Raw genomic sequence first — 23,737 nt, forward strand, 5'->3', positions numbered from 1 at the left:
AGGGAGAGATGGAGAGAGAGAGGGAGGGAGTGAGTGTGTTTGAAATAGAGAGAGGAAGACAGAGGGACATAGATAGACAGAGCAAGCCTGCAAATACAAACACCATCTGTTTCCTATCATCTGTGTGTTATGATAGTGTGTCGGTAACAGCAGGGAACAGGTACGGCTGCTTTAGTCTCGGAATTTGGAACATAAATGAGATAAACAATATAAAACAACTAGAGCTATATGAACAGCTCAATTTTACTGTGTTGAATATGTACCAGACACCCTTGGTGATTTTCTGAGTAAAAATACATAAACTAATCTTCTACACAGCGTTTTTGCACTATTTTAAAAGTCAAATTTTATGCTTTTAAAGACCTTTTTAGACCACAAAAAATAAATTTAAGACCCAAAAATGTAGCCTTTTTTTTTGGTAGAAAATAATTTGTTGTATTGGAATTCAAAATTTGACGCAGCTAACACGCCGCTAACATTACTATGTTATCCAGATCGCTGCTAATGTCAGCTAGCTTGCCGCTAACCTTAGTCCTCTCTCTGCTTATGTAGCTAACTAGTCACTAATGTTATTATGTTAGCTAGCTCGCTGCTAATTTTACTATGCTAGCTAGCTCTCCGCTAATCTTAGGACTCTTCTCAGTAATGTAGCTAGTTACCTCGCTGCTAATGTTAGTATGTTAGCTAGCTCCCTGCTAATGTTAGCTAGCTTTCTGTAAACCTTAGTTCTCTTTCCTGTAACGTTAGCTAACTCACTGCTAAAGTTAGCATTTGTTTACACATCGGCATTAAACACATTGTCTAAAAAATGTAATACCTACAGCACATTTACAGTAAATTTAAGACCATTTAAACCTTAATTACCCGCATTTTAAAAATACAATATAAAACAACCAGATCATGTTCAAACAGCCCAATTTCACTTAGACCAAGAATTGAACAGTAAGGTGACTTTTTCTTTGAAGTGTTCAATATGTACCAGACACCCAGCATTTTGTTGATTTTCTGAGTAAAAATACATAAACTAATCTTCTACACAGGGTTCTTGAACCATTTTAAAAGTAATATTTAATGCTTTTTAAGCACTATAATTTAAGACCCAAAAATGTAGCCATATTTTCTTTGGAAAACAAAATATGGCCCAGATTACTTGCCGCTAATGGTACTATGTTATCTAGATCGCTGCTAATGTTAGCTAGCTTGGTGCCAACCTTAAATTTACATTTACAGTAAATTTAAGACCTTATTTACCCGCATTTTAATTTAAGACATTTTAAGGACCTGCAGGAACCCGGTCTACAGGAATTTAGACTTTAATATAGCATTCTTCTCTCTTTCTTTAAGCAAGCTGATCTTAAACAGTGCTGAAAGCTGTTACAGTGCAGATTCAGTGAGCTGTGAATAACTAATCTTGGTCTCATGATTGCTCATGAGGGTTCAGAGAGAGAAGAGCCGGGCTATTAAAATCTTCCCCAGAGAAGAAAAGGATCTTTACAAGTAAATAAACAAATCTGTCTGTTTCATCTGGAAAGAAACTACAAATTAAACAATTACAAATATAATTTTAATTTATTTATTTTTTTCCCCATTTTTCTCTCAGTTTAACTAGGCCCATTGACCTACCCATTCAGCTGCTACTTAACTATCACTGGTGATGCCACAACACAAGGACGGTGAAGACTAGCACATGCCTCCTACGACACATGTGAAGTCAGACTCCGCCTCTTTTCCAACTGCTGCTGATTATTCAGCATTGCCGAGCAGCATCACTTCGTGTTTGGAGGAAAGCGCAGCGATCAGCATCACCCAACCAGAGAGAGCAAGGCCAACTGTGCTCTCTCGGGGCTCCGGCAGCTTAGGGCAAGGTACATGACCGGCTTCTGGCAGCTGCCATGCCATCCGGCTATCCGGCAGCTGATGGCAGGCCATGATGCTACCACCACCATGCTTGACTGTAAGCAAGGGAGCTAGACAAATGTATCTTGATCTCGTCAGACCACAGGACATAGTTCCAGTAATCCATGATATTTGACTGCTTTTCTTCAGCAAACTGCTTGCGGGATTTCTTGTTCAATAGCTTCAGAAAATTGTGACTTTCTGTAATAGGATTAAGAAATCCCACTGTATGTGTGTGTTGTTCCTGTACTAAGCCTGTACTGGCTTGTGAGCTTTTATTACAGGCTACTTGTTAGAATGTGGGGGAAATACTATATATTCAAATATAAGGAAAAGACATTGCACAACGTTCATGTATAAAACAAATTCAACTGAAGCAGCATGTAATTCTTACCTGAATCTTGCCCTTGACGAAAGTGGTAATGTCGTTCTCGTTTTCGAAGATGGACAGAGTCTGCAGCAGGTTGTGCTCCAGCCACTCCCAGTGTTCGGTGATCTCTCTGCGAGAACTCCCTGAAACAAACACACACAGACACAGAGAATTAACCAAGAATATTTAAATAATTTAATACAAATCTGCTCACATTTATTAAAAAGACAGCATCTGTAAAACTAGAAAAGTACAGAATGGGTCTGTAGCTTAACTAATTTACACTTCCAGGTTGTTGACAGACTGTTGATACTGTGAGTGGTTGCTTTAGTATCCTATGTCCTATGGTGTTGGTAAGTGGTTGTTGTGGTATCACAAATGGTTACACTGGTGTTGTTAATTGGATGCTAGACTAGTGTTGCAAGGTGGTTTCTTAGGTGTTGAGCATTACAAGTATATTTAGTGCAAGTATAAATGCAACAGAAATGCTGCTAAACAGACCATCTAAATAATAAAAACGTACTACAGTTTTAGACCTAAACACAATCGTATTTGTTAATCATCATCATCATCATCATCATAATATTGGCCTTAGCAATAATGCCACTATAAAGACTCACAACATGTCAACATATTACCAGCACACAAAAATCTGCTATCTCTTTAATTTTTGACATTTTTAAAAATGTTTGACAATGCAAATCTGGCAGCTGTTTTTATACTGTCCTCTAATAACACTACTTTTTTATACTGGACAATTGGACATGATTTTTTCAGCCATTTTATTTGACCACTTTTTATAAGATATATGGACTAGTGAATGTTCTAGAAAACAGGCCAATAAAAATGCTCCAGAATTACTTGAAATAACACTGTATAACACTGAAAGTTATTTTTTTTCTTGTCATTTTAGTGAGAAGCTTTTTTTGCAAGCTAGGGACATTATATAATCATTGAAAAGTTCAATAATACAAGTTAATCTTAACCCCGGTCATATTATTGATTCATTAATGATCTTTCTAATACACTTTGGACAGTACACCAGTACTTTTTCCAGACTATGCTTTTTTTCATACCTAGAGAGAGATCTATTACACAAAAATGCTATTACACAGCAAACCTTTAATGTTCAATCTATCTTCATTTTCTGAACAGGAATTGTACAGACCTCAGCATAAATGTGACACATTTCCCTCTGTTGCGCTGTTAGCCTATTAGTCTTTCTCTCTGTCCAGATAATGAGCTGCTAGCATGACCTCCAGTCAGTCCTGCAGCCTCGGTCAGCTAATAACCTGCACAAACACGGCTCACTCCATGTCAGATCACTGGAGCCTGACGGCACCTGGCACTGCACTGTATCATCTGGATTACACAAGAGCTGCTTCATATATAGGAATTATTAATCAGTCATTTAAGAAAACATCAGCTGGTGAATGTATAACATATCCGTGCTGCATTTAGACTGTAATGGTTACAGTTATTATGTTCACATGTAGACATTGTGCTTTATTCTGCATGCCAACTAAATTGATATTTAAAGAAATCAGAAAACAAATCTGGGATTAACAGTGCCCTAGTTTAACATTTAACTATATATAATATAATCACAGCTATATAACAAACTAGACTGTGTTTCAGTTATATACGTTTTCAAGTATGCATATAGATATGATTTCTTGAAAATACTCATATAATTCCAGGGAATTTTTCCGATCTGTCTGAGGTAAAGTTCATTAGAAACTGGATCTGAGTTTGTACTGAAGCTAGTAAAAAGCTAGCCAACTTTAGCGACATGCTAAGTTACACACTAATGTTACCAGCAAGAGAACCAAAGCTAGCAATGAGCTAGCTAACCTTAGCTATGAGCTAGTTAACCTTAGTGACATGATAAATTACACACTAATGTTACCGGGAAGAGAACCAAAGCTAGCAACAAGCTAGCTATGCCTAGCGATGAGCTAGCTATCCTTAGTGACATGCTAAGTTACACACTAATGTTACCAGGAAGAGAACCAAAGCTAGCAATGAGATAACTAACCTTAACAATGAGCTAGCTAACCTTAGTGACATGCTAAGGTACACACTAATGTAACCAGGAAGAGAACTAAAGCTAGCAATGAGCTAACTAACCTTAACAATGAGCTAGCTAACCTTAGTGACATGCTAAGGTACACACTAATGTAACCAGGAAGAGAACTAAAGCTAGCAATGAGCTAGCTAACCTAAACAATGAGCTAACTAACCTTAGCAACAAGCTAGCTAAAGTACTAATGCTAGTAGGGAGATAACTACCATTAGGGACAAGCTAGCTAACCTTAGCAACAATCTAGCTAACATACTAATGCTATCAGAGAGAGAACTACCATTAGTGACAAGCTAGTAAACCTTAGCGACAAGCTAGCTAAAATACTAATGCTACCTGGGAGTAAACTACCATTAGTTACGAGCTTGTTAACCTCAGTGATGAGCTAGCTATTTTTAGCGACAAGCTAGCTAAAATACTAATGCTACCACAGAGAGAACTACCATTAGTGACGAGTTAGCTAACCTTAGCAATGAGCTAGTTAACCTTAGCGACAAGCTAGCTAAAATACTAATGCTACCAGGGAGAGAACTACAATAAGCGATGAGCTAGCTATCCTTAGCGATGAGCTGTTTGAGGGCAAATTGTGATTACATTTTAGAATAAAAATGAATGGAAATTTAATTAGATTTTTTATTTTTAAATGTTAATCTGGTCTCGATATCCTGATATCGGTCACTATCAGCCAAAAGGTGTGAATGTCTTACTTCCTTACTCAGCCAGGAAACCTGCATCATTTTGCAGTTTCATTCTTATGAGGGCAGTATGGAGTGTAGCTTACCTTACAGAACAAAATGTGCAGAAGCTGAGACGGCACAATATTCTAACTGGGGCTGTGCCTCGTCCCATTTCTTAAATTCCTAACCCTGCCGTTTCTCACAAGACGCCCTTCAGCTTCCCTATTAAATGTAATGCAGTTGTTTTACTAATAGCTGTGATTGAAAACAGACTTTGGAACCTCTGTTTGAGTGAATGGCAGTAATAGCGTGCAGTAATAATCCAAGGATAAGCTATAAAATATTCACCACTTCACACTGAGGGTTCTTAATCAGAAGCATGCTTAATAAGCAGCACCCGCTTCAAGAGTACTCAAGGTATTAATATTAAACACTGAGTTCATTCCAAGGTTCAACATGTTCACTCACCTCATGTTGAGAACTGTTTACCAGCATGCTACCAATGCTGAATGATTCATCAAAACATCTAATAATTATTCTAACTAACATCTTTCAAAAATTGATCAAAACTGATGTAAGGTATGAAAGGAGGGGGGCAAGACAGGGAAAAGGGAAGTAAGTAGGAAAAAAGGAGCATAAGAGGCAGGGAGGGAGGGAGGAAGGAAGTTATATAGGTAGATAGAAAGGAAGGAAGGAAGTTTCATAAGGTAGATAGGAGGGTTGGAAAATTGGTAGGAAAGAAAGAGGTAGGGAAGGAAGTTATATAAGTAAATAGGAACGTTGAAAGGCAGGAAGGCAGGAAGGCAGGAAGGAAGGAAGGAAGGAAGGAAGGAAGGAAGGGAGGAAGGAAGATTCCTAGGGAGAAAGTAAGGTTGGAAAGTTCATAGGATAGAAAGAATGAAGTTGGAAGGTTGGAAAGTATGTAGAAAGGTAGAAAGGAAGGAAGGAAGGAAGTTCCATGGGTGGATAGGAAAGTTGAAAAGCTGGTAAGTACAAAATAAGGAGGAAAGAAAGAAGGAAGGAATGCAAGTAGGGAGGTAGGTGGGAATGAGTGTAAGTAGGTATACAGACAGGAAGAAATAAAGGGAAGAAAGGTAGGTAGTAAGGAGGGTCAAACAAAAGGAAGGAAGGTAGAAAGGAAGGAAGGAGGAAGATAAACAAGGTAAGTATGTACGTTGGCAGATTTTGATTGGATATAAAGAAGGTACGTACAAAGGAAGTAAGGAAGGAAAGTACAGTACCAGACAAAAGTATGGACGCACCTAAATCTAGTATTTGTTAATTTTTTTTAAATATTCTAGATTGTAGATTGATATCGAAGTCATGCATGTACAAAAAAAGACCAGAGGATAAAAAGGGTGAAACAAAAGAAGGAAAAAGGAAGGAAAGTAGGAAACAATGTAGACTGATAAAGTCAAGTAGGTACAGTATGTACAAAGGAAGCAAAGGAGTGAGGAAAGTAATTAAGTTGAAAGTAAAAAGGAAGGAAGATCATTGGATAGGTTGAAAGGAAATAAGAAGGAAGTAGAAAATCTGAATTGATACAGTGTGATCAGTATTATCTGCAGAGTGAGGGTTAACCTCTCTCAAAAGGATTTTTGGATTCACCGGTGCACTGGCCGCCCGTCGTGCAGGAGGTGAAGCAGTAACTGCAACATCTGCCCACTCCCGCTGAGCAGCCCCCGTCCTGCAGAGCTGCTCAAACCACATTACAGCAACACCGAGACAACACGCTTCCCCTCAGGGGGACGAGGAGACTTTCAGAGACTAATATTAATGTGTGTCCTAAACTGAACTGCTGGTTCTTTTGGTCTATGGGTCTGAATCAGTTCCTCTAATTTTGCCATTTATAGGTATATGTTTTAGTAAAATAAACATTGTTGTTTTATTTTATAAACTACAGACAACATTTCTCCCAAATTCCGGATACAAATATTGTCATTTAGAGCTTTTATTTTTTTCTAGAGCTGTATGACCCGTAATTCGTATAAATGCCTCCATAATAACAAATACGGACCCAAATACTGTATATTAACATTGCTAGATATGCAAAAACCCTTTCTGAAGTGTGTTAAAAGGTAAGGTATCTCTTTGTGCAGGTAGAGTGACAGTGGTGTAGTGTTAAACAGTGCAGTGCTGTCTGTCGAATATCATGCTCAGCTACTCTAAGTGCCGAGGCCCAATTCAATTAAGCATGCTAACATGCACTAATGCTGTAAGCCTGCAGCTAACAGAGCTATTTGGGCTCTTAGATCAATAAACCAGCAGTACCAGTGCACATCACAGTAAACAACACACAGCAAAACGCATGAGCAGTTTATATTAGTGACACAATAATATTGGAATCGTTTTGAATTGTATTTAAAAATCTATATTTAGTAATTATGTATTTACTGAAGATCTAAAGAGCATAATGTTGTTGATGCTGAATTCTTAAAAATATCTGTTTTATTGTCACAATGATACAAATACATTCTTAACACATGGGGTACCACAGCAACCATTCACCAACATGTAATAACCACCATACCAACCAACATACCAACTTCCCATTTTGCACCACACCAAGCATCAACTTAGCAACACAACAGTAACCATGTAAGATACCACAGCATGGACCTGGAATACCCTAGTATTCACCTAGCAACACCAAAGCAACCCCTGGGATAAAACAGTAACTGCCTAGCAATACTCTAAACACTGATATGCAACAATATAGCTATCCCACACATGAAACACACTTATTGTTTTCATATTGTAGTTTATTCCCCTATTGTTACCTTTTCGATTACTTATATGTGTTATTATGAGGTACAATGTACCAATTAAATGTTTGGGCATATATTGGACATACCATTCTCTTTTAATGATTTTATTTTTTTACATTGTAAATTAATACTGAAGTCATCCAGACTATGAAGGAACACACAAGGAATCATGTAGTAACTCAAATATATCAAACATTTAGGTGGCTCCTGTGCATCAGAGAAAACTCTTGGGCTTTCTTTCCTGGGGTTGTCCTGATGATTGCCAGTTTCATCACAAAGATTTTGATGGTCTTTGCGGTGACTGCACTTGAGGATTCTATCATGTTTCTTGAATTTTGAGGAAATTAGGGTCAGTCAATACCAAAAGTCTTTACTTAGTTGAGTAGTTCTTCTCATAATATGGATTAGATCATTACTCAAATAGAGCTATTCACTGTATACCTGTAACTCTACCTCTTCACAACTTTACAACTGATGCTCTCAAACACATTAAGAGATAATAAATCAAAATAATGGACTTTACTGGCATTGACAAGTTCAGCACAGCTGTTAACTGAAAGCCTGAATTCCAGGTGACTCTACCTCATAAAGCTGACTGAAAAAATCCAGCCAAGATGTTTAAAGCGATCATCTAAGCAAGAGGTGCTACTTGTTACTTGTTTGACACAACCTTCAAACTTTTGACTGGTACTGTATATTACATTTTATATATGTTTATATATCAGGTTCCCCTCAGCTCAATGAAACTGCCCACCCCCCTAATACACATTCACATCAGATGACAATTCATACACTGCTAACCAGGACACGCCCATCTACGGAAGTACAGCCTCGATGGCTAATGATCATCAGTGAAGAGCTGAGATCATACAAACCAAATACCATTACACCATCTCTGAAGGAGAGGTGGATAAAGATCATTGATTTCCGAGCTTCTTCCTTTCCCCTTTGAGCCCAGTGGGGTATGAGGTAATGGCTGGCATACGGAGACGTCCGGAAAACCAGCCCGGATATGAGGGAATGTTTTGAGGGGGGAGATGGGAGTGGAAAAAATATACTAAAGGCAGCGATTTACCATGAGCGATGGTCCAGTAGATCAGCGAGTCTGGAGTCTGGTAAAGGATCCTATATGGGGCCACACGGGCACTGGAGTCCAGCACCACGTCCAGAGTTCCTACCAGCAAACCTGCAGGAAAACAAACAGAAATTCTGTGTTTAATACATTCAGAATGAATGGTAAATTAGAAGAAAAATTGAAATAAAGGCATTTCAGGTTTAGGTTTAGTGGCTCAGTGTTTTCCCAAACCAAAATACAAATGTGTCACAAAAATTGGGTCCATATCTATTTGTCCATTTCGTCAAATACATTGAAATCAAATTACAAAACTGTACACAGACCACTGTGAAAGCAATGGATCTTTATGTTTATACACAGTGTCCTATCAGCAAACTCATAAACAAGTTCTTTTCAAAGTCAAAACCACGGGTCAAACTGACCTGTTTTAAAGTTTGAAGATCTAGGAAAAATAGTTAAAAGTATTTTTTTCAGTATGAAACTTCTTCTGCTTGCCTTAATTAGTTTAATCAACATATAATATGAAAATGGTTCATGTTATATGTGTGAACAAACATACAAATAAACACAATAGACGATATCACGATTATCAAAAATGATTGAGGTCACGTTCATTTATTGTTCGATTAATCGATATTGCAATTATTGTGACAGGCCTAATTGGTAACACTGTTTACCATGGAAGCAAACACAAAAATATCCCATACCTCCATAATCTTATAAAGCATATGACCATGACACACAGATTCCACAGGTCTAGAACGAATGATTCACATCAGGGAATGCCCTTTATTACACGCAAGTCCCAGATTTGGCAATGCAGCAGCTTTGCTTGTCTACTGATTTTGTTTAGATGTGTGTGTGTGAGAGAGAGAGAGAGAGAGAGAGAGAGAGAGATACAGGGTGTTAGTTTCTGTCTCTTAAATAAGAATGAATCAGGATCCTCTGCTGTGCTTTAAACAGAGTCTGGTGGAGGCGTATAAATCAGCACCTCTGACTGACTCTTCCTCTCACATCTCACCACTTTACACCATGGTGCTGCACTATTTCACACGTGCAGATTCACTGGTTTCACACCCGCTACCAACCCGGCAACAGCGTGACAACAGACCTATTAGTCTTTTTAAGTGACCCGAGACCTGCAATACAATTAACATACACTTACACATGTCCCGAGTGCTTGCTGGTTTATAGCATAGTCAATAAACACAAGCAGAACAGGTTTTAGTTATAGCGCACAGGCCTGTAAAAACCTTGTATCTCCAGTTTTTTTGTTTTTTCACTTTTTGACAAAATGTGAAGCTGACAGCTGTCCTTCACACTAAATGTTTTGATAAACCTTATCATAACATTCATGATGATAAAAATAAGTACAATTTTTAAAACATAAAAAGATGAATTGTTTATAGTATATTTACAGTACATATACATGCACTAAACTTTCTGCACATGAGTTTCCCCGCTATTATTTTTGGATATATAACTATATCGGCCAATACCAATATAATTCTGATATCATTGTACACCCCCAATTAGTATGAAATTTTAAAACTTAGCTCAGTCATATCAAACTTTTAATATCTAACCACCTTCAGACAGCCTGCACCTTTTTATTCTTAATGTTTATTTCTAGTTATTTTAGTTCTTCTTTTAGTTCTTTAATTACTTTTTATTTCCTTTTTATCCTTTTTATTTTATTTGTTTAATTTTTTATTTTTTAATAGCATGGTATTATTGCTTTTTCTATATTTTGATTAGTTTCTTTAACTCTTCTTTTTCTTTTTCTTCTTCTTCTTTTATTATTATTATTATTATTATTATTTTGTATTTAATTTTTTATTGTACTATGTAAAAGTTAGTTTTAGCTTAATTTTAACTGTTTTTTTGTTGTTCTATTAATCTTTTCTTCTTTTGATTTCAATTAAAACAAGTTTTATCCCTGTTTTGGTAAATGCTTGGGATGCACCATAAATTTTGCAATATGGGGGAGGGGGGGGGCAATACCCCACCCTCACATCCCTGGAGGAAGCTACGCCCATCTTCCAGCGTCCGACAGAGAGCTGCTGCCGGGACTCTGCGGCTGGTTGTGAGCTGCTCTGAAGGCGTGAGTATGAAAGCTACATTAGCATCATTCAAAGCAATAGCATGACAGCTCTGGTGAAAGCAGAAGCGTGGCTTTGTGCTCGTCTCCAGGGACGACTCTCACTTCTCAGTTCTTCTGGATCTGCAGACTGTCTAAAGCTCAGCTACACAACACACACACACAAACATACAAACACACACACACGCACACACACGGTCAAGGTCTTCCGAGCAGCAGTTCTTCTGCTCCAGGGCCTCCTTAAATAAGGCATCTGAATACAATTACATATCAATCTCTCCCACTCTCTCCTCGTCTAAGACACGCTCTCCTGCTGGCAGTCTGCACAGATCTACACACTGCACAGTGAACGCAGACGTAATGAACACAGATTGGTTCATTTGACAGATGCTGCAGGAAGCAAATACAAGAATTATAGTTCGAAACCGAGCTGAAAACACAAAAACAGTCGACATGCTGAAGACATAATTAATCTTGATGGTTTTTGAATTAGTTTCACCACCAAGGCGATGCTTAGATATCCATAAAAATATAATTTTCTTCCCATAACTAATGCATCGGATGTTTTCCTTGAAATGAGATCTATCTAGGGCACTTCTGATTTGAAATCATTTCACATTACAGCTGTTTGTTGGTAACAGGCCTGCTGCAACGACTGGTTATGAATTTAATGTGATGACAAACTTCAATGTTGTGCTTAATTCTGTGACGTCAATGCAGAAAAGTACAACAACAACACTGTTATCAGAATCCCCCTCAAGGAAAGTACAAGGGGACCCCTCCCGCTAGTTACTGACAGTAGATTATAACCAGACTGGAACATGTTCAGCAGTATCCATGCGCATGTGCTGTTTACTGTCTTTAACACAAAACGGATACAATTTAAATTAAATTTGATGACATTTGTATATATCTTCATCATATCAGAATTCCCAATTGTGTACTATATACATTTACATAGCGACTAGACACCCCATTTAAAATTCAGAAACAAATTTACCTTATATTATTTTACTTTATCTTTTGGTTTAACATTTATTTAGCTAACTTGTTCTTTAAACCTTTTTTATTGACATGTTTAATACAACAATATATCTAACAATATATAACTAATATATCAGCACAGCAGTGCCAATATTGCATGTTATAGCACTCACTCTTGTAAAGTATTGCTTAATTGTATTGGTTTCTACACATTGTAGCACAGCCACTGTTGCTTGGTCCTTTTCCGTATGCATTAAATATTGCAGAAAGTATTGGTTTGAATTATCACTCAAATGATTCTAAAAAAAAGCAATTATTGGCTGATAAAAAAACAATTATCGGCTGATACTCCAATATCACCGTGCATCCCTACTATAAGGCTTGAAACTCATGCTCGAAACTAGCTTGTAAATACATCAGTCAGCTTCGTCAGTCATGTGACTATGCTATACTTTTTTTGTATATTTTTTATTCTATATTTTATTTGAATAGAAATGTCTTATTTACAACTATTTTATTAAATTGTTACTTTTTAATTGTTTTATTCATTTTATATTACTATTACATTTTGCTGTTTTATTAAATCTTATTGTGAATCACTTTGAGCTGCATTTTTATGTATGAAAAGTGCTATATAAATAAATGAATCAACCTAAATATTACCTAAATTACCTTAATATACAATGTTTTATTTAAAAAATAATAATTTTATCATAACTAGCAAATTTTATGTCAACAGCCCCCTAGCAGTACCATTGCAGTCCACTAGGGGCAGTAGCCCACAGCCTGAAAACCACGGTTGTAAAGAACTGGTGAAAAAAATAAGTATATATATATTTTAAGTGTACAGAGCTAAATCCTGGCTGATGACTGCACACTGTAGGAAGAAAACAAAGCCTGCAACAGAATCCTCCACTGGGTGTGGGAGCCAAGAAATCACATGACTCAAAGATATGAAGCAAACCCAAACAGACTGGCTTTTCCTGCTCATCCAGAGCTTTTAATACACGCAGACCATTCTCAGCATTTCTCAAATACCCACCTTCATCATATCACATGTTCCATTACACACCTTCAGACACTCGCTGTAGGTCTGCTCCAGGCTGTTTAATAATGACCAGGTTCATAAATTTAATGCCTTTTCTCGAGAACGAGTGACAGCATGCACTGTTCTGGAAATAGGGATTTATGTGGGTTTGATAAACAGCTGCCAAACACACAATTACAGTGTTAGGCAAGCCTGGTAGTATATAAATCCACAGGTAAAACACTCAGTGAGACAGTGAGATTGAATCCATATTGAGATGCTGGGGTTATTTTCTCTTTAACTAGGCATCTCAAGATATGATATTATCATGATACATTGCCTAGAATTTAAAGAAAGCAGTCAAGAAAGAAAAGTATAAAGAAACCAAATCACACAAATCCAAAAATAAGTGGATGTGGCCAAATATCATGCCTTTTTTTCCAGCAAGCTCTAACACATTTTCAGTCACGGAGAAGAATTTTGCAAGATTGGAAATCGGCCTACTCACCCAAATTTATACACTGACAGTGACATTTTACTATTTCTTAAATTAGAAAAGAGTACGCATTCACTTAAAGGATCAACAATTTTTTTTTTTTTTTTTTTTTACAAAATTTGGAACCTAGTGTTCTCACTTATATATATGCAAATATGCAAACCATCAACTTAGACTAACTGAAGCTTCAACATTATGTTCATTGCACATCTTAGTGTGCAGAAATGTTAGTCGATTCTGTACATGACCTCCCCTGCTGCATGTTTGTTTGTTTTTTTGTTTTTTTTTACCATAAGGCAACTCAAGTTGGGTCTTTTGAATACACACACAAAAAAACACATTTACCATGATAAAACCCAACTATATGCCTGAACACCCTTATAGCTTCTGTGATTACAGCAAGAATGAAAGCAAAACTTCATGAGAAGCAATACTTCTGCACACTTGTGTGCATGCAAAAAACAAGATCTCAGATTAATGTCTGATACAGGTCACATGAAATAACCCTCAGATTAGGTGAGACACTTTCACCTGCTGTGTGAATGTAGCCTAGGACTACTCAGTGGCTGTACGGATTTCTTCCTCCTCCCCTGAGAAAATTACAGGCGGAATTACCAACAGTACAGAACCAAACTCATACGTCATCTGATCATTTAATACAGACAATACTTTACATACAGTATGTCACATATTTTTGGATATTGGTTGGCTTTTCCTTTTTGTAACAGACAAAAAGAGAATACGATTTTTGGTCAGTGGCCCTTAAGAAGAACCACTGCAGGTATATAAAAAATATAATATTATATAGTAGAACTTAAAGGACTTTATTAACTGGAATTAAGGAGTCAAACTCTGGGCAGTTATCTCCTCCAACCATATAGAAACCACTCTAGTCAATTTTAAAGCAAATTCTGCTCCTGAGATTTATAATTCTTTCAGACCAGCACAATATACAGTAAAAGCACAAACCCGCATACAAACAGTCTAATGACAAAATGAACACAAATGGATCCAACTTCCTCTCTCAGGCCTTGACAGTAAATGTGGAAATGTAAGGAGTCCTCTCGGCCATCTGACCATTTCAGTTCCCTCTTTAAAACCTAGCCAGGCTGAGCCAAGCTTTCCTCTCAACTGCTGGAGAGGAACAGTCAGGGTCATGTGATGTTTTGAGGATAGATCCGGAGGCAAGGTCGTTTAGCAGAACCTATTGTCCCGAGTTCAGCCACGTACAATACAAACCAATCTACTGTCCGCCTGCACGCTGGAAACCACAGCGCTGGCTTTCAGGCGGAATAATCATTTCTCTCATTATTGTCATTTCTAACTGCAGTCCGCTTTCAATTCTCCTTCATTCGGAATCTGGCTTTCGCTCAGGCGAAGCGTCGCTCTCTGGCAAAGCCTTCAAATCAATACGGTCTCAAATAACACCACCTAAGAGGTCTGCACTGAAAAGCAATAAACCGGGGAGCAGCTGCCTGTATGCTTACATCTTCTATCAGAGCACAAAAACACAATTCTTCCCCTTTTCCTCGCCTTTATTCTCCCTTAGACTGTTAGATAAGCTGGGAAACTAGGCTTGGCATTAAAGGCTTCAGTCAATAAGTCTTTTACAGATAAGGGAGTGGAGGATTGACTGAATTTGCCTGTGACCATGACCATAGACCAGCAGTAATGTATGTACTGGAACGTAAAGATGTGCACAGCTAGCTTGCGTCACCTGGTCTTGCTTTCTTAACTTAAGTCATTGTCACAAAACCATTAAACTACTATTAAAGGTGTAAGAAACTAGCAGTATATTATAATATAGCAAAATTATGCAACACAGTATTGATGAAAAATCATTAATTTACATTAATAACACAGCTTGCATCAGTTTTAAAGAAAAATCGTGATGTCACCATAAAAGCTAATAAACTAATTGGCTACCAAATTACTTACAGTAGTGTCTCTTTAGGATTAATATCTAAACCAATATCCAAATAATTATTTCTAAAATTTGACAAAAAAGTACATATTATATATTAGCGTTACTAATATATTTAAGATACATATACTAGTGCTCCTAAAGAAAATAGAATAACATTGAAAAGTTACTTTATTTTAGTTATTCAGTTCAAAATGTGAAACTTACACAGCTGACCAACACCAGCAGATGACATGTCTCTCTAAACCATCACTGATTGGTGGAAACTTCACACTAGACCTCGAGCAGTTTGGACTGTGTGTCTCTCCACTCTTCCTCCAGACTCTGCTCCCTTGATTTACAAATAAAATGTAAAATTTACTGATGATCAGTGATGGTTTGGAGAGTCATGTCATCTGCTGGTGTTGATCCACTGTGTTATATCAAGTCTAAAGGCGGTGCAGTTTTGTTTTCCCGCAAAATCTTACAGCACTTCATGCTTCTTCCCTCTGCTGACAACTTTTATGGACACGCAGATTTCATTTTCCAGCAGGACTTGACACACTGCTCACACTGCCAAAAGTACCAATTGGTCTTTTAAATAAATAAATATAAAATATTTTACGTTTTGGAGACACTGATTTTTGGGTTTTCATTGGCTGTAAGCCATAATCATCAACAATAAAAGGAATAAACTCTTAAAATAGATCACTCTGTGTGTAATACATCTATATAAAATATGAGTTTCACATTTTGAAATGAATTACTGAAATAAAGTAACTTCTTAATGATATTCAAATGATATTTTTTTGAGATGCACTAGTAGCCAGTATAAGGGGCTTCCCAGAGGTCCAGCCACAATAGTCTTTTGTGACTAGAAGTTCCAGAGAGGACAATTGGCCTTGCTCTCTCTGCGTGGATATGATGGCCCTCCCTCTCCTCATATCACTCGATATGATGCAGCCATTGTGGGCATCTGTTAGCTGATGTAACAGAACCTGCCGTTTACGTTCTCCTCAAACAGCATTCAGCTGTCTGATGATTTTCCGACAGCAGTTGTAGTTGAAATACTATTGTTTTTATCAGCAGTTTGGAAAGATGTGGGTGTCTGACTCCATGCGCATTAGCAGAATTGTGTGACAGGGAAAGTCCTAGCTAGTGTGTGGTAACTGGAAATGACTTGACAGACATAGGGAAAAGAAATAAAACAAACAAAATATACTATATGCATAAATATCTGAGTGCTTTAATGGTTCCTTAGTAACAATATGTGCTGCTATGGGGTTGCTATACTGTTGAAGTTTGGTGCGAGGGTGTTGCTAAGTGTTTTCCAGGTGGTTGCTAAGGTGTTGCTGTGGTATAGATGTACAGTACAGGCCAAAAGTCTGGACACACCTCATTCAATGTGTTTTCTTTATTTTCATGACTATTTACATTGTAGATTCTCACTGAGGGCATCAAATCTATGAATGAACACATGTGAAGTTTTATGTAATTAACAAAAAATGAGCTGAACCTCCACAGTCACCGGACCTGAACCCAATCCAGATGGTTTGGGGTGAGCTGGATTACAGAGTGAAGAAGGCAAAGAGCCAACAAGTGCTAATAAACACCTCTGGCAACTCCTTCAAGACTGTTGGAAAATCATTACAGCTGACCACCTCTTGAAGCTTATTGAGAGAATGATGCCAAGAGTGTGCAAAGCAGTAATCAGAGCAAAGGGGGCTATTTTGAAGAAACTAGAATATAAAACATGTTTTCAGTTATTTCAACTTTTTTTTGTTAAGTACATAAAAACTCCACATGTGTTCATTCATAGTTTTGATGACTTCAGTGAGAATCTACAATGTAAATAGTCATGAAAATAAAGAAAACACATTGAAAAAGAGAAGGTGTGTCCAAACTTTTGGCCTGTACTGTATGCTGCTAAGGTGTTGCTAGGATGTTGCCATGGTGTACCAAGAGTATACTGAGTCGTTCCAGTAAAAGGTAGGAACGAGGGATGGAAATTAACTGAAAAACGAGTGCAGGTCAAAATTACCCAGAGATAGTGTATCCAAAATGGTGTGATTCAGCAGAATCGAGCTGAAGTGCAGTTGATGAGCATACAATTTCGCACCCCATTAATTCTAAATGGAAAAATGATCAGATTTTAGCTTATTTTAAGTTCATACAATATGTCGGAGTTCAATCAAAAAGCTGTATACAATTCTGAATCACAAAATCAGACCTGGAACACATCTCAACCATAATAACTCTACAAAAAACTCTACACAAGCAACTTCTGGCACTGTCTGAGGGAGCAGAAGCTGCTGGTTGAAGTTCTTCAGCGTTTTCATCACAGCTGAGCTTCTCTAGTCTTCTCTCACTTTATTCATTACCACAGGCTCAGGTTTGATCCATCACATTCTCCAGCTCAGTCTGCAGCCATGGAGCAAATCGTTGTGTACAGTGCATGTTCCTCCAGAGCTCCAGCCTGAGAGCTGGCGACCCCGGCCTTCCCCGGGCAAAGCTGCAGAAAAGGTGGGGCCAGTGTGCCAGGCTCTCTGCCTCTCCTCTCGGCGCCAACTGGCACACCACTCACGCATTTACATAACAATGACATCATCGCCACCCACCCGCACTGCCACTAAGATCCTGTCCCTCTCAGAACCTGGATATCGGACTGGCGCTCGCTTGTGTGCAGGGCTAATTTCTCTACAGATTCGCTTAAATCACGGATTTACTTCCATTCTGTAAGAAGTTTCTCAGCACGTGTGATTGATTAACACAAATAATAACAGCTGCCATCAAATCTTCAGGTCAGGTGTGCTTCTCAAACAGCTAAACATACCAAAAACGTGCAGTGTTGTGAGCTCTCGTGGACGAGATCCAGACCACACGTGAAGGATCAGGATTAAGCACTGTTCTATTGTGCAGGTTTGGCTGAGAAACAGCTGTTACCTTGACTTACTGAATGGTATTAATCAATGGATTAATTTGGTAAATCAAATTACTGTTGTAAATTACTGTTTTCAAAATTTCAAAATTGTACATCTCTACATATATAGATGCTAGAGATGGGACAAAATATTTATTTTGCAATATATATATATATATATATATATATATATATATATATACATATAGAGTATTGTGTTCATTTGTGATACATTATCGATATATGGAGTCAAATATCAATATATTAACTGAGACACAGAAGCTCTAAATATATCTATATTGATATTGAGTATTGGAGTACCACAGCATCACGATATCATCGTTATTGTGGGCAGCATATAGGCATAATATATTTTATCCTGCAATGCCCTGTGATTCCCACCCTAGTAGACAGGATTATGTTTCTCTCAGAAACCTGTAAAAAAAATAAAATAAAAAAATCTTGAATAATACATTACAATAAGGGTACATTAATTAGCAGTACTTAAGACAGAACTTAGAGCTTTAAATTCTATCAATTCCTAATAGGTTGAGATTTTACTTTACTATTAAACAATGATCATTACTGTTGTAAGTAGGGATGGGAATCACAGGGCATCCCACGATAACGGCGATATCACGATACCCTGATTCTGTGATAGAAAATAATTTTGTGTTATTTTAAGTACGATACTTCGCAGCATCTGTGTTACTGGAGAGTAAATACTATGAATAAATACCAGGAATTATTGATTTATTGGCTTCAGTTTCACAGAATTTAACAACCGATATTCTTCACCACATTTTCATCCTATCAATTTGATTAGGAGTAATGAAGTAGTAACTTTACTAAATAATCTTGGGGGCCTGTGCTTCTATAAAAATATTGTTATTTGACATCACTTATTGATACTATCAAATTGATACAATACATCACAATACTGATATATTTTTCCACCCCTAGTCGTAAGTATTGATACTTGAGGCACTCTTATGGTAAAGTGTTACTGTACTCTTTTAGGTGACTTTTTTTTATATATTTTGCACTTTTCTTTAACTGTAAGGATGGCATTTTGCAGCATATTTAATATAAAAAGCTGCTCGTAAGGTTGAACAGAGATGCTTGCTATTCTTTAATAAAACAGCTAAAGAAAACGTTCATATTGGTTTATATACGTTTTTTTTGTGCTTGAATACAAATGGAGAAAACATTAGTCTATATATGTGCATACTTGCATAGATAGCTCTAAATGGTGCTGTGCTGTTATTAAAACAAAAAATATATAAATAAAATGTATAAAACTGTCTATTTTTAGTTGCTATCTAGGAATAAAAATAATTAAATAGTAAATTGCTCATATATTTAAAGAATATTTATTTTTTATTGTTTTTTTAATATTGCCCAGCCCTAATCAAAGGTCTCAACTGTCAGAAACTGAGAACAAACAGAGCTGCCTATTATTACAGCCCAGTTTACTGCAGCTTATCTCCTCCAGAACAAAGGAAAGCAAAGCATGGTGGGACTGAAATTCAGCAATTACAGATAAGGCCATGCTGTGGGCTGTGGGAGATGACACACTGACCTGCCTATTGATGTGGATTAGGGGAGCTAGGAAAAGTGTGTTTTAGATCAAAAAGCTTCTTAACTTCTGTACTCGACACTGGTTCTCCTGTGGAGAAGGTAATGTTGTGTTAGGTGACCTCTAGCTCTGGTAAAATGATCTATAGAGGACTGCATTCTGCTTGCAGAAGCTTAATTAATGAATGTCATCGTTCTCAGTTAATCAACTCGGATCAAATGAGTCCGAGCTGTTCGGTAATTCTGAAGCACTCTCCAAACAAAGCTACACTCACATACTGATCTCCCGAGTGTCATGTGGGTGTTTGGGTTTTTGTAAACCTAGTAGTTCTTCTTAATTGTAAAATGTGTCAATATGGTATTATGAATGGACCAATAGAAATGCTCTTCTCCAAGAAAGTTCTATTTTGGATATAGAAGGTTTTTGTGTGAAAACAAAAATATATCATGACTCTTAGTCTTTACTCCAAACAAAGACACTCTGCTTAAACTAATACCACACAAAAATGTATCTGTTTGCATGGTTTTATTGGACAGATGGTCTTAAGTTTTCCTGCAAAATGTCTTGGTAAACTTGGGAACTAATTTTTCCGTTGACGACAGCGATTCGTCTAGGCCCTGAGGCAGCAAAGCAGCCCTAAACCATGATGCTCCCTCCACCATATTTCACAGTTGAGATGAGGTTTTGATGATGGTATTTTTTCCTGCAACTGTATATTGATAGGATTAGTAATTAACGATTTTGTATAAATACTAGAGGTGTAATGAGATCTTTTGATATGCCACAATGTTTCTTGTGTTAAAGGTGTTAAATGTGTCTCGCGAGTTTTGCACACAGGTAACCAAAACAAATGTCTGACTATTTTGAGCAGCAATGATCTGATACATCAGCTCACAGATGCCTTATGCTGATCAACATCACCCTAGGAGTGATTAGGGGAAAGAACACCATCTACCCACCAAGAGAGAGCAGGGCCAATTGTGCTCTCTCAGGGCTCCGTCAGCTGATGGCAAGCTGCATGACCAGGATAAGAAATAGCGATCTCCTGACCATAGTGGCAGGGCTTTAGACCACTGGACCACTCAGAGCCCCCTATTTTGTTCACTCCAGCATATCAGATGAAAAAAAAAATCTAAGCAAACATCTCTTCATACTGATATGATCAAGCTATTATTTCAGATCCATGAAAAACAAAATGAATCATTTTCATATATAAATTGTCTAAAATGAGCAAAAAAGCACTTTATATATTATTATTAAAACCTCACCACTTCCAGTCTACACCTGTACTACTACTTCTTTATTTAATAAACTGCAAATGTCGAATGTAATCTGCAGCTCCAGAATGTCAGCAGCTGTGCCTGGCTGTGTCTGTGGAAGCAGCTTTTCTGCTCCAGCGTCACGTGAAGGAAACAGAACTTCAGTCCCTCCCACCGTGAAGCTCCCGCACGGCCAGGGATTATATTGATCCCCCTGCCTCTGTCCGTCGCCCCACTTTCAGCTGAGAATCTACACAGCTGGAGCAATGATTCAGCAGGAACATCTCAGCAAGCTCTGCTTCTCTGCACAACCAGAGGAACCAAAGGCTGAGAACAGCAAACGTCCAGGTGTGAAGGAACACCAGCATCTGAAAGATCTGAGGAGTCACACACCTGCAACCCAGAATTGTGTGATAAGGCAGATTTAGAATGGCCATTGTTGTTCCTCAGAAGAAGGTAGTGTTCTTCTGAAAGTGTTCCTCATCACACACATTTATTTATAGCCCTTCATCTTCCCTGTTGAGAATTCTCATCCTGTTCTCTGAATAAACATCAAGACTTTAGGGACAAATTTAGGGATGAACCGAATTAAGGCTTGGTGATATTGTAAAAAAAATTGGTATTCTTCAAATATATGAGCGATTCTCAAAAGAAAAAAGACAGTTTGATTCATTGTTCATGTGTATTTGTGCCACAATACTAACTGATTGCTCTATATAATGTTTAATATGCAATCTTATGTTTTAATGGAGCCAAAATGTTCTTATATATTAATTATTGATATCAAGAGTCCTTTACATGGTTCTTGACAGAAGCATTAGTCTATCTACTGAGATTTCCTCTGGCGGTGATATGTAAAGATTATATGTACAATCTTCATTATCCAATTTTGAAAATCACATTAAAACAGTAATTATATAAAATATCCCAGTGTTACAGCAAATATTTGGCAAACAAATATATTTAGGCTAAAAATGTCTAAATATAGCTCTGGAACAAATTAGGAGACCACTTCAGTTTCTGAATCAGTTTCTCTGATTTTGCTATTTAAAGATATATGTTTAAGTAAAATGAAAAAATTTGTTTTATTCTATAAACTACGGACAACATTTCTTCCAAATTTCAAATTGAAATATTGTCATTTAGATAATTTATTTGCAGAAAATGAGAAATGGCTGAAAAAACAAAAAAGATGCAGAGCTTTCAGACCTCAAATAATGCTAAGAAAAAAACAAGTTCATATTCATAAAGTTTTAAGAGTTCAGAAATCAATATTTGGTGGAATAACCCTGGTTTTTAATCACAGTTTTCATGCATCTTGGCATGTTCTCCTCCACCAGTCTTACACACTGCTTTTGGATAACTTTATGCCACTCCTGGTGCAAACATTAATGCAGTTCAGCTTGGTTTGGTGGCTTGTGATCATCCATCTTTTCAATTTGGTAAAATCAAAGAACCTCATCATGTTTAAGTGGTACATGAAAAAAGTATTGAATATTGCATTTTTTCCTCTAACAATAGCTTTGTCTTTCAGCCAAATGTTTAATTTGGTTTAGATTGGCCAAAAAAAATTATTTCAGTGTATCCCTATTCCTTTTCGGTGGATAATGTCTGCCATACTGTGATTTAAACTAAGTTTGATACATCTGTGTCCGCAGTTCAGTGCAATGTGTTGAAGTGGAGTAATCTGTTTAAATCAGATTATAATTTAAGAATAAACTGTTGTTGAATTCTTGTTAAACACCACAGTAAGCCATCTTACAGAAGCTTACAATGAAGGTATAGCACTTATTCAGCCCTGTATCTGGATATGAGTGGTCAAAAACACCTGATGTGATATAAACACATGACATATGAGCTGAAAATGCCTGGAAAGAATTAGAGATGGCACATTAGCACTAATTCCAACATGGAAACTGAAACATTGAGCATGTAATGTGTAAGAGGGATGTCATATGATTACAACGTGGTGATGGGAATGTTCCACAAAACTGCTTTCAGTAAAAGGTGAGGATTGTACAATAAGAATGACCAACTAGGATACATGCGATACCTGTCCCCAAAATCTCATGCATGATGCTAACAACTGTGTCACCCAAACATTCATTCTTTTATGACACTGGCCCAAAAACGTCTAACCACCAGCTCTTAGGACAAGTCCCAAAACAAAACATGTGACATGTTTCCTCAAAATGTCCCGCATGCAATGATCATGCATAACCAAAACATTTGTGATCTTTTATGACATGGCCCCAAACACCTGACCACCTGAACTTTGGACAGATCCCAAATCAAAACACATGACACGTGTCCTCAAAATCTCACGTATGACGTGGAGGGACATGCATGTTCTCTCAATCCGTGTTCCTGATGCATACTACGGCCCACTAAACATCATGACAAATTAAAAAAAACTTGTTACTCAAAATTTCCTGATCTTGTATGACATGACCTCAAAACACATGACACATGTCCTCAAAATCTCACGCATGACGTGGACATGTGAGACCTAAAACATGCGTGTTCTCCCAATCCTGCCCCTTATGCATACTACATCCCTCTAAACACCTAAATCACGAGCTGATAAATCCAAAACCTA

At 37.3% G+C, this 23,737-nt stretch overlaps 1 protein-coding gene across 1 annotated transcript in view; it reads right to left on the reverse strand.

The window, feature by feature from the left end:
* tbc1d9 (TBC1 domain family, member 9 (with GRAM domain)) overlaps positions 1-23,737 on the reverse strand; it is a 67,714-nt gene that overhangs the window by 42,261 nt on the left and 1,716 nt on the right. The window contains exons 2-3 of the mRNA XM_049481144.1: positions 8,870-8,980; positions 2,291-2,409 (exon numbers count right to left, since the gene is read on the reverse strand). Coding sequence (XP_049337101.1) covers positions 2,291-2,409; positions 8,870-8,980 — 230 coding nt within the window. The remainder of the gene's footprint in view (positions 1-2,290; positions 2,410-8,869; positions 8,981-23,737) is intronic.

Source organism: Astyanax mexicanus, chromosome 7 (genome assembly GCF_023375975.1).
Source record: "Astyanax mexicanus isolate ESR-SI-001 chromosome 7, AstMex3_surface, whole genome shotgun sequence".
Taxonomy (NCBI): Eukaryota; Metazoa; Chordata; class Actinopteri; order Characiformes; family Acestrorhamphidae; genus Astyanax; species Astyanax mexicanus.